Raw genomic sequence first — 17,170 nt, 5'->3', positions numbered from 1 at the left:
GCCAGATGCTGTAGCGTGTGGAGGAAGAGAAATGAGTGCAGTTACTATTGCAAGTGAGAAGGTGCTGAAAAAACTGAAAAGACCCAAGGGTACATAATCACTCAGACCAGATGAACTGTACACTAGGGTTATGAAAGAGGTAGCACTGGAGATTGCTGAAGCAATGATCTTTCACAAATCCTTGGACTCAGGCATGGTGCCAGAGGACTGGAAAATTGCAAATGTCACTCCAGTTCTCAAGAAAGGAGAAAGGCAGCAGAAAGAAAATTGTAGACCAGTTAGCCTGACCTCAGTGGTTGGGAAGATGTTAGAGTCAATTGTTAAGGATGAGCTGATGGAGTACTTGATGACACAGGACAAGACAGGACAAAGACAGCATGGTTTCCTTTGGGGAAAATCCTGCCTGACAAGCCTGTTGGAATTCTTAGAGGAGATTACAAGTAGAATAGATAAAGGCGGTGCAGTGGATGTTGTATATTTGGATTTTCAGAAGGTCTATGACAAGGTGCCATACATGAGGCTGCTTACCAAGTTAAGAGCCCATGGTATTTACAGGAAAGTCACTGGCATGGTTGGAGCATTAGCTGATTGGTAGGAGACAGTGAGTGGGAATAAAAGGATCATTGTCTGATTAGCTGCCAGTAACGAGTGATATTCCACAAGGGTCGGTGTTAGGACTGTACCTTTTTATGCTGTATAACAATAATTTAGATGATGGAATAGATGGCTTTGTTGCTAAGTTTGTTGAGGAAACAGGTAGGCTGCAGAAGAACTGAGACAGATTAGGAGAACGGGCAAGAAAGTGGCAAATGAAATACAATGTTGGGAAATGCATGGTAATGCATTTTGGTAGTAGAAGTAAATGTGCAGAATACTTTCTAAAAGGGGAGAAAAGGACTAAGATGGAAAAGGACTTGGGAGTCCGTGTGCAAAACACTAAAGGTTAACTTGCATGTAGAGTCAGTGGTGAGGAAGGCAAATGCAATGTTAGCATTTGCTCAACAGGTGTAGAATACAAGAACAAGGATGTGATGCTGAGGCTTTATAAGGCACTGGTGAGACTGCACCTTGAGTATTGTTAACAGTTTTGGGCTCCTCATCTAAGAAAAGATGTTCTGACATTGGAGAGGGTTCAGAGGATGTTCATAAAGATTGTTCCAAGAATGAAAGGATTATCATACGAGGAATGTACTCATTGGAATTTAGAAGGATGGGGGGGGGGGGGATCTCGTTGAAACCTTTTGAATGTTGAGAGGCCTAGACAGAGTAGATGTGGAAAGGATGTTTCCCATGGTGGGGGAGTCTAGAACAAGAGGGCACAGCCTGAGGAGAGAGGGGTGTCCATTTAGAACAGAGATGTGGAGGAATTTCTTTAGCCAGAGGGTGGTGAATTTGTGGAATTTGTTACCAACATTCCTAAGTTAACAAATTTCACGACACTTGCTGGCGATAATAAACCTGCAGCTGTGGAGGTCAGGTTGCTGGCTGTATTTAAGGCAGAGCTTGATACGTTCTTGATTGGACATGGCATCAAAGATTACAGGGAGAAGGCCGGAGGGTGGGGTTGAAGAGAGGGAAGAAAGGATCAGCCATGATTAAATGGCAGAGCAGACTCGATGGGCCAAATAGCTGAATTCTGCTCCTATGTTTTATGGACTAGTAATACATTTTGGTAAAAGGAACAAAAGTGCCGACTATTATCTAAGTGGGGAGAAAATTCAAATATCAGAGGTACAAGGGACTTGGGCATGCTCATGCAAGATTCCCAGAAGGTTAATTTACAGGTTAAGTTTGTGGTAAAGAAGGCAAATGCAATGTTGGCATTTATTTCAAGGGAAACAGAATATAAAAACAAGGAGATAATGCTGAGGCTTTATAAGACACTAGTCAGGCTGCAGTTGGAGTATTGTCAACAGCTTTAGGCCGCTTATCTCAGAAAGGATGTTTTGTCATTGGAGAGAACGTAAGAACATAAGAAATAGGAACAGGAGTCGGCCACCTGGCCTGTTGAGCCTGCTCCACCATTCAATAAGATCACGGCTGATCTGACCATGGACTCATCTCCATCTACCTGCCTTTTCCCTGTAACCCTTAATCCCCCTACAATGCAAAAATCTATCCAACCTTGTCTTAAATATATTTACTAAGGTAAACTCCACTACTTTATTGGGCAGAGGATTCCACAGATTCACCACTCTCTGGGAAAAGCAGTTCCTCCTCATCTCCGTCCTAAATCTACTCCCCCAAATCTTGAGGCTGTGTCCCCTAGTTCTAGTCTCGCCTACCACTGGAAACAACTTTCCTGCCTCTATCTTATCCATATATAAGAGCAGGGATGTGATGTTGAGGCTCAATAAGGCACTTGTGAGATGACACTTGGAGTATTGTGTGCAGTTTTTGGGCTCCTTATTTTAAAGAGGTTATACTGACATTGGAGAGGGTTCAGAGAAAATTCACAAGAATGATTCCAGGATTGAAAGGGTTACCATATGAGAAAAGTCTGGTAGCTCTTGGGCTGTATTCCCTGGAGTTCAGGAGAATAAGGGGGGAATCTCATAGAAACATTCCGAATGTTAGAGCAAACTTGATGGGCTTATTGGCCTAATTGTGCTCCTGTGTCTTATGGTATTGTATCCCTTCCCTCTTCCTCACTTCTGAAGTTGTCTTCCATCTGAGGTGTTAATTGCAAAAGTTTAATCTTTAACCACATTTTTCAAATTGTCAGTCCACCATGTTAACACAGATCTACATGAGAATAGTTTTGATGCATATTGCTAATGTGGAACATGTTTGCAGTGTAACACACAAAATGCAGGAGGAACTCAGCGGATCAGTCGTGATGAAGGATGTTGTCCTGAAATGGTGACTGCTTATTTCCTTTGAAAAAATGCTGCCTGACTTGTTGAGTTCCTCCAGCATTTTGTGTGTGTTCCTCTGGATTTCCAGTATCTGCAGAATCTCTTGTTTCTGTTTGCAATGCATCTCCTATTGGCTGTTAACTATTATCTATCTTAAAGTCAAATATGCTTTCAGGTGACCTTCCCTTCCAATTTTGAAAGTGCTAATAGTGGTCCCACCCACCTCCCACTGATGCCTATGTCTCCCATAATGCATCCTCGGGTGAAGGAGGTCCGCACAGATATGGCTGGGAATTTTAACAAACGTGGTAAGTACCTTTTTTCTCTCTCGACTCTCCCTTCTTTCTGAAACTGTCATTAATTGTTGCTGAAGTAAACGCACCCTCGGCTAACCGTCACTGCAGCATCCCTTTCCTGTCCATCATTATAATACCTGTCATAATATCCTACACAGATTTGTTTCTCTAACAGCCCCAAACAAATATTGACTGCAGTCCTGGTCTGCTTTGCTATTCATTACAATCGTAGCTTATCCCGTACTCTAACTCTGTTTTCGGCTTAATTCCCACGGTGTCCAAAAATCTTCTGTATTGAACCATGAGTCATAGAGCTGTACAACACATCAGGCTGGCCCTTCAGCCCAACTCTTCCAAGCTGACCGTAATGCCTACACAATCCCATTAGTCTAGATTAAGTCTGTATCCCTACAACGTAGCCTAATGCCTTTTTATTGCTGATGTTGTACTTACTGCTACCACCTACCAGCTCATTCCATAAATCAATCATCCTCTGCAGAGAACTTGCCCCTCTGATCTCCTTTAAATTTCTCCCTTCTCATCTAAAAATTCCTCACCCCAAGAAAAAGACTCTTTATCCTATCTGTGACTCTCATTTGATAAACCTCAATAAGGTCATTCCTCAGCCTCCTTCTTTACAGTGAAAATACACCTAACCTGTGCAGAGCCCTCCATTCCAAACAACATTATGGTGAAGCTCTTCTGTACTTTTTCTAATTCTACTGGGTCCTTTCTGTAGAGTGGCAACCAGAACTGCACACAATGCTCCCATGTGCAAGCTGACCAATGTTTTGTATTTGTATGTGCAAGTGTTCGTCATGGTAAATTCCAATGATTTGTAGCCATGAAAAAAAACTTGAAGATTTTTGCAAAGTTTTGAAAAAACAGCAATTTACTGTTTATTTGCTGATCTGTTTCCTTCCAGATCTTCCTCCTCCAGCATCTCCACTGTCTGTCCATGATCGGTTCACCTCACCTTCTGCAGGAAGTGCCAAACGGAGACTTTTTGGTGATGATAGTTCATTGGATGCTCATGTGACTATAGCACAGAATAAGATCAACGTCACCCAGTCATCAGGACTGAGAATTCTTCAAACGCAAAGTATGAACAATGAAAACGTTGCTGTCACTCCTGGGCAGACTGTTGTGACCATGGCAACTGCTACTGTAACCGCGACCAATGGTCAAATGCTGACTATACCTGTGCAAGGTAAGGGTTAACATGTGAGGAGCATTTGATTGCTCTGGGCCTGTACTTGCTGAAGTTTAGAAGAATGGGGGAGGATCTCATTGAAACCCATCAAGTGTTAATTGGCCTAGACAGTGTGGATGTGGAGAGGATGCCCCCTGTAGTGGGGGAGAGTCTAGGACCAGAGCGTGAAGCCTCAAAATAAAGGGACAACAACCATCTTGAACAGAGATGAGTCAGAATTACTTTTGTTAGAGGGTAGTGAAGCTGTAGAATTCATTGCCACAGATGGCTGTGTAGGCCAGGTCATTGGGCATATTTAAAGTAAAGGTTGATAGGTTATTGATTAGTAAGGGTGTGGACGGTTATGGGGAGAAGGCAGGAGAATGGGGTTGAGAGGGATAATCAACTGTGATGGAATGGTGGAGCAGATTCAATAGGCCGAATTCTGCTACAGGAAAGACATACGGGTGGTAGTTTACCTCCCAGGTGCCAGGGTCTGGGATGTTTCTGATCACATCCACGATATCCTGAAATGGGAAGGAGAACAGCTAGAGATCATGGTACATATTGGTACCAACGACATGGGTAGGAAAAGGGAGGAAGTCCTGAAAACAGACTACAGGGAGTTAGGAAGGAAGTTGAGAAGCAGGACCGCAAAGATAGTAATTTTGGGATTACTGCCTGTGCCACATGAGAGTGAGCATAGGAATAGAGTGAGGGGGAGGATAAATGCCTGGCTGAGGGGATTGAAGCAGGGGGCAGAGATTCAGATTTTTGGATAATTGTGAACTCTTGGGGCAGGTGTGACCTGTACAAAAAGGACGGGTTGCACTTGAATCTGATGGGAACCAGTGTCCTAGCAGGAAGGTTTGCTAAGGCTATTGGGGAGAGCTTAAACTAAAATTGCTGGGGGGTGGGAACCAGACTGAAGAGATGGAGGAAGGGGCTGTTGACTCACAAATGGAGAAAGCTTATAGACAATGTGAGAGGGAGGATAGGCAGATGATAGAGAAGGGAGTAGCTCAGACCGATGGTTTGATGCAAGGAGTATTATGAACAAGGCGTATGAGCTTAGAGCGTGGATCAGTACTTGGAGCTGTGATGTTGTGGCCATTACAGAGACTTAGATGGTTCTGGGGCAGGAATGGTTACTTAGAGTGCCAGGCTTTAGATGTTTCAGAAAGAACAGGGACGGAGGCAAAAAATGTGGGGGCGTGGCACTGCTGATCAGAGATAGTGTCACGGCTGCAAAAAAGGAGGAAGTCATGGAGGGATTGTTTACTGAGTCTCTGTGGGTGGAAGTTAGGAACAGGAAGGGGTCAGTAACTCCACTGGGTGTTATTTATAGACCACCCAATAGTAACAGGGACATCGAGGAGCAGATAGGGAGACAGATTCTGGAAAGGTGTACTAATACCAGATTTGTCGTGGTGGGAGATTTTAATTTCCCAAATATTGATTGGCATCTCCCTAGAGCGAGGGGTTTAGTAAGGAGCAAGGTTTCTTGACACAATCTGTAGATAAGCCTAGAAGAGGAGAGGCTCTACTTGATCTGGTATTGGGAAATGAACCTGGTCAGGTGTCAGGTCTCTCAGTGGGAGAGCATTTTGGAGATAGTGATCTCAACTCTATTTCTACCATAGCATTGGAGAGGGAGAGGAACAGACAAGTTAGGAAAGCGTTTAATTGGAGAAAGGGGAAATATGAGGCGGTCAGGCAAGAACTTGGAAGCATAAATTGGAACCTATGTTCTCAGGGAGATGTACAGCAGAAATGTGGCAAATGTTCAGGGGATATTTGCGTGGAGTTATGCATAGGTATGTTCCAATGAGACGGAAAGGATGGTAGGGTACAGGAACCATGGCGTACAAAGGCTGTTGTAAATCGAGTCAAGAAGAAAAGAAAAGCTTATGAAAGGTTCAAAAAACGAGGTAATGATAGAAATCTAGATTATAAGCCTAGCAGGAAGGAGCTTAAGAATGAAATTAGGAGAGCCAGAAGGGGCCGTGAGAAGGCCTTGGCAGACAGGATTAAGGAAAACCCTAAGACATTCTACAAGTATGTGAAGAGCAAGAGGATAAGATGTCAGAAAATAGGACCAATCAAGTGCGACAGTGGAAAAGTGTGTATGGAACCAGAGGAGACAGCAGAGGTACTTAATGAATACCTTGTTTCAGTATTCGCTACGGAATAGGAACATGGCGATTGTAGGGATGACTTACAGTGGACTGAAAAGCTTGAGCATGTAGATATTAAGGAAGAGGATGCGCTAGAGCTTTTGGAAAGCATCAAGTTGGATAAGTCACCAGGTTTGGATGGGATGTACCCCAGGCAACTGTGGGAGGCGAGGGAGAAGATTGCTGAGCCTCTGGCAATGATCATCAATAGGGACAGGATAAGTTCTGGAGGATTGGAGGGTTGTGGATGTTGTTCCCTTATTCAAGAAAGGAAGTAGAGATAGACCAGGAAATTATAGACCGGTGAGTCTTGCTTCAGTGGTTGGTAAGATGATGGAAAAGATTCTGAGAAGCAGGATTTATGATAATTTGAAGAGGCATAATATGATTGGGAATAGTCAGCATGGCTTTGTCAAAGGCAGGTCGTGCCTTACGAGCCTGATTGAATTTTTTGAGGATGTGACTTAACACATTGATGAAGGTAGAGCAGTAGATGTAGTGTATATGGATTTCAGCAAGTATTTGATGAGGTATCCCATGCAGGGCTTATTGAGAAAGTAAGGAGGTATGGGATCCAAGGGGACATTGCTTTGTGTATCAAGAACTGAGTTGCCCACAGAAGGCAAAGAGTGGTTTTAGATGGGTCATATTCTGCATGGAGGTCAGTGACCAGTGGTGTGCCTTAGGGATCTGTTCTGGGACCCCTTCTCTTTGTGATTTTTTATATATATATAACCTAGATGAGGAAGTGGAGGTAAAGGTTAGTAAATTTGCTGATGACACAAAAGGTTAGGGGTGTAGTGGATGGTGTGGAGGGCTGTCAGAGGTTACAACGAGACATGCAAAACTGGGCTGAGAAGTGGCAGATGGAGTTCAACCCAGATAAGTGTGAGGTGGTTCATTTTGGCAGGTCAAATATAGTGGCAGACTATAGTATTAATGGTAAGACTTTTGGCAGTGTAGAAGATCAGAGGGATCTTGGGGTCCGAGTCCATTGGGCACTCAAAGCTGCTACGCAGGTTGACTCTGTGGTTAAGAAGGCGTAAGGTGCATTGGCCTTCATCAACCGTGGGGTTGAGTTTTGGAGCCGAGAGGTAATGTTGCAGCTATATAGGATCCTGCCCCTGGTCAGACCCCACTTGGAGTACTGTGCTCAGTTCTGGTCACCTCACTATAGGAAGAATGTAGAAACCATAGAAAGGGTACAGAGGAGATTTACAAGGATATCGCCTGGACTGGGGAGCATGCTTTATGAGAATAAGTTGAGTGAATTCAGCCTTTTCTCCTTGGAGCCATGGAGAATGAGAGGTGACCTGATGGAGGGGTATAAAATAATGAGAAGCATTGATCGTGTGGATAGTCAGAGGTTTTTTCCCAGGGCTGAAATGCCTAACACGAGAGGGTGCAGTTTTAATATGCTTGGAAGTAGGTACAGAGGAGATGTCAGGGGTAAGTTTTTTTACGCAGAAAGTGATGAATGAGTGGAATAGGCTGCTGGCAATGGTGGTGGAGGCGGATATGATAGGGCCTTTTAAGACAGGGGTCCCCAACCTTTTTTGCATTGCAGAGCGGCTTAACTTTGACAATATTCTTGCGGACTGGCCGGCGGGGGGGGTGGGGGGGGGGCTAGTGTTCAAGTTCAACAGTGCATGACAGAGAATGAGGAAAGGTGCAGCTGACTCATATCGTTTTATATCGCCAAATCATATCGTTTCATCACGGCCCGGTAGCACATGCTTTGTTGGGGACTACTGTTTTAAGAGACTCCTGGATAGGTACATTGAGCTCAGAAAAATAGAGGACTGTGGGTAATTTCTAAAGTAAGGACTTGTTCGACACAGCATTGTAAGCCGAAGGTTCACAATACAAAGTATTGTGCGGTACGTTTTCTATGTTTCTATATTTTATAGTCTTATTTAATTTTTTCCTATTTTCTCATTCCTACTTGATTGGCAGTATATCATTCATCATTTATCATAGAGGCGGCCTCAGCAGGGAAAGGTTCCTTAAATCTGTTTATATTTCAGGTGTTACTAATGAGATTGGAGGGATCACCTTCATCCCAGTCCAGATGACTGTACCCCAGCAAACGCAGGTTGCAGAAGAAATGGCCCAAGTGCCCCTCTCTGCCCAGGCGTTACTCAGCTCTTCCCCCAAGGCAGGGGGAGTTGCATCAGCACAAGAGCCTCAGGTAGCAACAATCAGCAAGCCAAAGAAGACAGGTTCACTGGCATTATTCTTCAGAAAGGTGAGCATCCAAACACTGACTTTTACATTGCTTCAGTACTGCTACGTTTAAATTGTGGTGCTCCACTAGAGGGGTATGGGCAAAATGTGGATAGATGGGACTAGCTAGACTGGGTAACGCAGCATGGATGAGTTGAGCCAGAGAGCCAGTTTCTGTGACTCCATTCCTTCTTACCGATTGACCAAGTGTTGGAGCTTATCTTTCTTCCAGGTATATCATCTGGCCAGCGTCCGCCTGCGTGACTTGTGCCTAAAACTGGATGTGTCTGCAGAGCTTCGGAGGAAGATTTGGACTTGCTTTGAGTTTTCCTTGGTCAATTGCACAGATTTAATGACTGACAGACACCTTGATCAACTTCTCCTATGTGCTGTCTACATAATGGCAAAGGTATGTTTACATGCTCAGCTTTTGTTGCACCTTCATCCAATTGCAGAGCTAATCAAATTTGGAGCTTAGCAAAGAGGAGGCTATGGGGAAGGTCTATTCCAAGAATATGTAACACCAAGTCTCCAGCACCTCTTCAGCTGCACCAGGCCTTCAGTGAATGACTTGCACAGCCAGGTTTCAGTAAAACTCACCAGGATCCTTTCTGTACTCAAGAAGTGTACCTTCCATGTAAATATTTTGATATTATGTTTTCAGATGTGTTTCTTTCAATTTACGTTTAATCCTGACTGGCCCAATTTTTCCTTTTCTTTGGAAATTGAGGCAACTAAAGGGAAATATGTGTAGTAGCGAACAACATTTAGTGATTGCCTTTCCCTTGTTGCTTGTGGACCAGAAGGATTAGGAGTCTGCATCATTCCTTTCTATTTACTAACGTGCTCTCTTCCTTGCTTTCAGTTCACTAGTTGTCTCATGCTGTTGATGGATCTTTTTAAGTTGCTATTGATGCAGCTGAAGTTCTTGTCAAGTGATGAGCAGACTGTTAAGAATAGTGTTTTACTGAGATGGACGTTATTTATAGGTGGAGTTCAGTGTTTTTTTTGTCAAGCTGATAACTGAAGAAATGCAGACATCCTACCTCTCCCAGAAGTTCCGGGAGTCTCCCGCACATTGTTAGTGGCTCCCTGATGCCCGCAAATTGTATACAATATCCCGGAAATCGATTTTTTTGAGAGTGAGGGAGAGAGAGAGCATGCCATGGCAGAGTGTTCCAAAAAAAGAAAATACAAAATGTACACCACCCCAGACTACACTAAAGTGTACCTCTGCCTAACAGGGGTCAAAAATAATGAGTATTGCTCGCTGCAACAGTGGCTTTTCTATTGCCCATGGTGGGTTAAGACTGGAAAAGATATGTTGAGGTGAGTTTAACAGGTGTCATTTGTTCATTAGCATAGCTAACATTATTTAAACTAGCTGGCTAGCTGCAAAGCAGCTACTCTATTGCAGACATCCTACCTCTCCCGGAAGTTCCAGGAGTCTCCCACAAATTGATGGTGCTACCTCCCTGAAATGAGTTTTTGCAGGGTGGGATGTTTGGAAACCTTCCTGAAAGTGTGCTTACAAATTTCATACTGTGGCATCAATAAAATTATATAGGTAATAGATTTAAATAATCTTGATAATTTTTGCTTTTGAATTTTAAACATGAGCAAACACTCCTAACAATTATATTTGCCTATGGAATATGCTGTTCAGCAATGTGGTCATCGTTGTGGCTATCCCTCGAGGTCGAGGGTGATGGTCTTCGTTTTGAAGAAGTGGCCCACAGAGCGAAGATGCCTATGCGTGTATTTGTTTAACGTGTACTTGATGTTGCACTCCAAGAAGCACACGATACTTCACAAATCAACCAACTGATTCCAATGGCATGGAAACGACAACGATTGGAGCTGATGAACTCCAATCTGCCTTCACAACCGTTGAGTTCGAAGTAACTTCATCCACTTGTTCCACCATTGAGGTCTTGGTTGGATTGTTCTTTGTCAGGGACCTCACCCTCGACCTTACCGCCATGGGTGACCCTACCAGGAGCATAGCTCTAGACGGCATTGCTCTCGGGATCACAGGACCACACAAGCTTCTCCACCACGACAAGGTAACAATCCACGGAGAAGAGCGATGTGATAGGGTTACTTGGAATGGAGCAAGCCAGGCAAAGATGGGATGAAAAACAGGGATGTCACATGCTCAAGGACTCTTGAGAAAGAGAAAGGCCTTCCAACTGAACTTGGTACAGTCTGGGGCCATGTTATTGGAGAATAGACTCTTTGTTGAGCTGTTACAAAAATAGTATTTGCTGGAGGTTTTGGGAGGTCTTAAAATCTAGTCAGTGAAATCCTTGAATACTTAGGCAGTTCATTTGCAAGTGTCCCAAGTACTTGTACTGAGAATAATATGCATTTTCAATGGACGATGAGAAGATTTGAAGAACTCTGTAACACAGTTTATTAGCACTGATGAATCCACACTTTCAATTCAGTTTCTCAGACCGACAAATCTGGGTAGTAGGTGCATATTGTCTAGATTAATTTGGACTGCAATAACATGCTAAGAGAGCTTGTTATCACATGCATGCTGATGCTAGATTTGAAGAGAACTCCTCACAGAGGAAAAATCTATGGAGATGAGGCAGGAGAAGTTGTAACAAAGAATGTGCCATCATAAGAGGAAGAAATAACCAAAGTGGGAAGAATTAATTTTATAATTAGATTTTGTACTGGGTAAGCAGTGCAATTTTTGTTCTGAAGGTTTCTCGGCAGTGCTACAGGAGTTCAGTTGATATTTCATTGGCATAAACTATCTTTACAGGTTACTAAGGAAGATAGGTCTTTCACGGATATCATGAAGTGTTACAGAAGCCAGCCGCAAGCCAGCAGCCATGTGAGTTTGCCTTGTTTATGTAAATAATCATAGATTCATATCGCACAGAAAATGGCTCTTGTGCCAACACTGACTGTCAAATACAGTCTGTATTACAGTGCCTATAAAAAGTATTCATCCCCCCAACCCCCACAAAAGTTTTCATTCTTACTGTTTTACAACATTTGAATCACAGTGGATTGCTTGCTTTGCCACTAATCAACAGAAAAAGACTCAAGGTGAAAACATCTCTACAAAGTGATCTAAATTGTTACAAATATAAAATACAAAATAGTTGCATAAGTATTCACCCCTTTAATATACACCCTATCCTCGTTATATGCGGGGGATACGTTCCTCAAAGTGGACGCATAATGTGAATAATTATTTAAATGGAGAAAATAGGGATGCGTTCTTGAGGGCTTCCTAAATATGTTTTATCTGTAATTTATTCACATTTTTCATACCAATACGACACAAAAGCAGTACCACAAGGCAACATTCGTGTTATATTTCATCAATTTAAGGTAATTTTCAAAGTAATAATTCATAGAAAGTTAACATACTAGGGTGTACAGTACTCACCAACAGTGGCAGGTGTATTCGCTCTGGGAGATGAGTGGTTGTTGTGGTGTCAGGCAGCTTTACATGGATGAGGTGGATAGTTGTGTGTGATCAGGATCATCAAGGACAGTAAGGGGTGAAGGAAGGCTCACAAAACTCTCAGTACCGCCGGCAGCAGGAGATGACACCGGTTTGAAGAAAGTGATGAGGATTGTTTGCTTGGCAGCATTTTGTTTTTCAGCATAAACGTGCTTGTAGGGAAGAAGGCTGACTCCGTTCTAAACTTGGGTCCATGTCCACCGCCATTTGTGCCAAGTGTTCCGCAGCCTTAAGAAAAATTCTGCCATTTGCTTCAGAGTGGAAGACCTGACCTCTTTCCAGGATTCATCAATTTTGTTGATGGCATGTCTGATGGTGAAGAACTTCCACTATTCCCTCACCGTGGGTAAACTCCTGGGATTTTCAAAATCGTCTGTTGCTTGCAGCATCTGAGGGACAGTTCGCTGTAAAAAAGTAAGCTTGAATGTGGATATCACACCTGTCGAGTGGTTGAATCAGCGATGTGTTAGGCGGCAAGAAACGCACTGTTATAGAACATAGAATAGTACAGCACGGTACAGGCCCTTTGGCCCACATTGTTGTGCCAACCCTCAAACCCTGCCTCCCATATAACCCCCCACCTTAAGTTCCTCCATATACCTGTCTATTAGTCTCTTAAATTTCACTAGTGTATCTGCCTCCACCACTGACTCAGGCAGTGCATTCCATGCACCAACCACTCTCTGAGTAAAAAACCTTCCTCTAATATCCCCCTTGAACTTCCCACCCCTTACCTTAAAGCCATGCCCCCTTGTATTGAGCTGTGGTGCCCTGGGGAAGAGGCGCTGGCTATCCACTATATCTATTCCTCTTAATATCTTGTATACCTCTATCATGTCTCCTCTCATCCTCCTTCTCTCCAAAGAGTGAAGCCCTAGCTCCCTAAATCTCTGATCATAAACCAGGCAGCATCCTGGTAAATCTCTTCTGTACCCTTTCCAATGCTTCCACATCCTTCCTATAGTGAGGTGACCAGAACTGGACACAGTACTCCAAGTGTGGCCTCATCAGAGTTTTATAGAGCTGCATCATTACATCGCGACCCTTAAACTCTATCCCTCGACTTACGAAAGCTAACACCACATAAGCTTTCTTAACTACCCTATCTACCTGTGAGACAACTTTCAGGGATCTGTGAACATGTACCCCCCGATCCCTCTGCTCCTCCACACTACCAGGTATCCTGCCATTTACATTGTACTCTGCCTTGAAGTTTGTCCTTCCAAAGTGTACCACCTCACACTTCTCCGGGTTGAACTCCATCTGCCACTTCTGCATCCTATCAATGTCTCTCTGCAATCTTCGACAATCCTCTACACTATCTTCAACACCACCAACCTTTGTGTCGTTTGCAAACTTGCCAACCCACCCTTCTACCCCCACATCCAGGTTAATAAAAATGACGAAAAATAGAAGTCCCAGAACCGATCCTTGTGGGACACCACTAGTCACAACCCTCCAATCTGAATGTACTCCCTCCACCACGACCCTCTGCCTTCTGCAGGCAAGCCATTTCTGAATCCACCTGGCTAAACTTCCCTGGATCCCATGCCTTCTGACTTTCTGAATAAGCCTACCATGTGGAACCGTGTTAAATGCCTTACTAAAATTCATATAGATCACATCCACTGCAGTACCCCCATCTATATGCCTGGTCACCTCCTCAAAGAGCTCTGTCAGGCTTGTTAGACACGATCTGCCCTTCACAAAGCTATGCTGACTGTCTCTGATCAGTCCATGATTCTCTAAATGCCCATACATGGTACGCTTAGGAGGCATAGTTAATTATTTCAAGCACAAAATCACTACACCGTAGGTAAAAACACAAACGTTTAAGAGCACAAGATTGCACATCTACGCATTGCCAAAACCAATGCAAGACTGGCGGGAGTGAGACTGTGAGGCATGCACACGTGACTTGTATTGGCGGGAAGGCAGTGCTCCTCGCATAACTGTGAGTTTTGGAAGCATATAACGAGAAGTTGGTAGAAATAGGTTCCTCACATAACTGTGAATCCACATTGTCTGAAGACGCATATAACAAGTACACCAAATCATTACTGGTACAAACAATTGGTTTTAGAAGTCACATAATTAGTTAAATGGAGATCCCCTGTGTGTAGTCAAGGTTTTTCAATTGATTGTAGTAAAATACAGCTGTATGTGGAAGGTCCATCTACTGGTGAGTCAGTATCCTGGCAGAAACTACACCATGAAGACAAAAGAACATTCCAAGCAACATCACGAAAAGGATATTTAAAAGCACAAGTCAGGAGATTGATATAAAAAAAATTTCCAAGTCACTGAATATCCCTTGGAGTACAGTTAAGTCACTCATCAGGAAATGGAAAGAATATAGCCCAGCTGTAAATCTGCCCAGAGCAGGCTGTCCTCAAAAACTGAGTGACTCTACAAGAATGAGGCCACCAAGAGACCTATGACAACTCTGGAGGAGTTACAAGCTTCAGTGGCTAAGATGGGAGAGAGTGCTTATGCAACAACTGTTGCCCAGGTGCTTCAGCAGTTGCAGCTTTATGGGAGCGTGGCAAGGAGAAAGCCACTGTTGAAAAAAACTCACATGAAATCTTGGCTAGAGTTTGCCAGAAGGCATGTGGGAGACTCTGAAGTCAGCTGGAAGAAGGTTCTGCAGTCTGAAACCAAAACTGAGCTTTTTGGCCATCAAACTAAACACTGTTTGGCATAAGCCAAACACCTCACATCATCAAAAACACACCATCCCTACTGTGAAGCATGGTGGTAGCTGCATCAAACTGTGGGGACACTTCACTGCAGCAAATCCTGGAAGGCTTGTGAAGGTAGAGGGTAAAATGAATGCAGCAAAATACAGGGAAATCCTGATGCAGTCCGCTTGAGAATTGTGACTTGGAAGAAGATTTGTTTTCCAGCAAGACAATGACCCCAAGCTTAAAGCCAAAGCTCCACAGGAGTGGCTTAAAAACAACGAAGTTCATGTCTTGGAGTGGCCAAGTCAGAGTCCAGATCTCAAACCAATTGAGAATTTGTAGCTGGACTTGAAAAGGACTGTTAACTCACAATCCCTATGCAATCTCCAGAGCTTGAAGAGTTTTGTAAAGAATTGGGAAAAATTGCAGTGTCCAGATGTGCAAAGCTGATGGAGACCTATCCACACAGAGTTAAGGCTGTAATTGCTGCCAAAGGTGCTTGTACTACATACTAACGTGAAGGGAGGTGAATATTCATCCAATCAATTATCTTGTGTTTTATATTTGTAATTAATTTAGATCACTTTGTAGAGGTTTGTTGTCTCTTTGACACAAAAGATTTTTTTTCTGTTGATCAGTGTCAAAAAAGCCAAATTAAATCCACTGTGATTCAGTGTTGTAAAACATGAGAACTTCCGGGATGGGAGTGGGGCGAATACTTTTTATAGTGTCACGTACCTCGTGACGGGTTAAAGAACCAGCAGAGATGGAAAACACTTTGGAGTCCAGTATTGCTATTAACTAATGGTATTTATTAGTAACTACGCAATACAATAATATAAATGCAGATATACAAAACAGGTTAGCAATGATTATATTTAAGTAAGAGTGGAAATATATGAAAACCAAGCTTCTTCAAGTCTAGGGGTAAATGAATGCAGCCTTACTATGATGAGTAAAGTTCAGTTCGTGGTATTGAGTTGAGTAGTGGTGGAGAGAGAGAGAGAGAGAGGGAGAGATTTGAGTCTTCAAATGAGCTGACGCCGTCGATCTTCCTCCGAATTCCTTTAGAAGTCACCAACTGTGACCACAACAAAGGGGACTGTTCTTCTATGGTGGAATTATCAACCCAGGCGAGGGTTGGACACACAAATAACTCCCCACCACTCACGAACCCCTTTCACACTGCGAGAGCCACTGATCGATCCTCCAAAACCTACTTTTTCCATTGGTACAGCAAAGCTCATTCAGTGTCCAAAACTATGTGTCTTCAGGTCTATCATCTGACCTTCTATTTATCTCACCGTGCCAAATACTAACTGTCTCTCAAGCAACTCCTCCCTTCCCTCTGTGTAAGAATTTCTAAGCAGGCAGCGTCTTTGTAGAAAGTATAAACATGCTGTGAGCAATCTTCGCCTCTCTCTCTCTTTCTTTCTCTCTTCCTTTAATAAGGTGTTTGTGTTGGGCATCTCTCTCTCTCTCTTTCTCTCTCTTTCGTCTTTCTTTCTTTCTTTTCAAAAGTGCAGTTCATAGGGGTAATTCAGGACCCCGTCAAACCCCCTTCCTTCAAAAGAACTGGAAATTTCAGAGTTTGAAACAATACATGTATAAGCATCAGATGACAGAGCAAAAACATGTAAAATTTCCAACAAGATCTGGATAAATAATCAGCTATAATATTGTCAGTACCTTTCACATGTTTGATTGTCAGGTCATATTCTTGCAATATCAGACTCCAATTTAATAACTGTCTATTTTTATCCTTCATCTTAGTTAGAAACACCAACGGATTGTGATCCATGTAAACCACAAGTGGTCTCTGTGCAGGACAAACATATACTTCAAAATGTTGTAAAGCCAGAATAGGTGCTAGCAATTGCTTTTCAACAGTGGAATAATTTTTCTGGTGCACATTAAATTTCTTTGAGAAATAGACTACTGGGTGTTCAATGTCATCCACTCCCTTCTGTAACAGTACTGCCCCAGCAGCTTCGTCACTAGCGTCTGTTACTATAGAAAATGGCTTGGAAAAATCAGGTGCCTTGAGCAAAGGATGATAACACAGGATGGTTTTCAGGCGTTCAAATGCCTCCTGGCAAAAATCACTCCATATAAGTCTTTCACTCTTCCCTAGAAGCTTTGTTAGGGGGAAAGTGATGTCAGCAAAGTTCTTACAAAACTTGCAAACCCAACCATTCCCAAAAATCTTCTTAAAGCTTTCTTGCCAGTTGGAATAGGAACCTC

The 17,170-nt window shown here is 43.1% G+C and overlaps 1 protein-coding gene across 1 annotated transcript in view; it reads left to right on the top strand.

Annotated features, from left to right (window-relative positions):
• The window catches only part of rbl1 (retinoblastoma-like 1 (p107)), a 129,112-nt gene that overhangs the window by 95,744 nt on the left and 16,198 nt on the right, over nucleotides 1–17,170 (top strand). The window contains exons 14-18 of the mRNA XM_063040966.1: nucleotides 3,034–3,166; nucleotides 4,080–4,364; nucleotides 8,551–8,771; nucleotides 8,982–9,158; nucleotides 11,529–11,600. Coding sequence (XP_062897036.1) covers nucleotides 3,034–3,166; nucleotides 4,080–4,364; nucleotides 8,551–8,771; nucleotides 8,982–9,158; nucleotides 11,529–11,600 — 888 coding nt within the window. The remainder of the gene's footprint in view (nucleotides 1–3,033; nucleotides 3,167–4,079; nucleotides 4,365–8,550; nucleotides 8,772–8,981; nucleotides 9,159–11,528; nucleotides 11,601–17,170) is intronic.

The sequence above is a fragment of the Mobula hypostoma genome, chromosome 2 (genome assembly GCF_963921235.1).
Source record: "Mobula hypostoma chromosome 2, sMobHyp1.1, whole genome shotgun sequence".
Taxonomy (NCBI): Eukaryota; Metazoa; Chordata; class Chondrichthyes; order Myliobatiformes; family Myliobatidae; genus Mobula; species Mobula hypostoma.
This window is presented reverse-complemented; position numbering and strand designations above follow the sequence as displayed.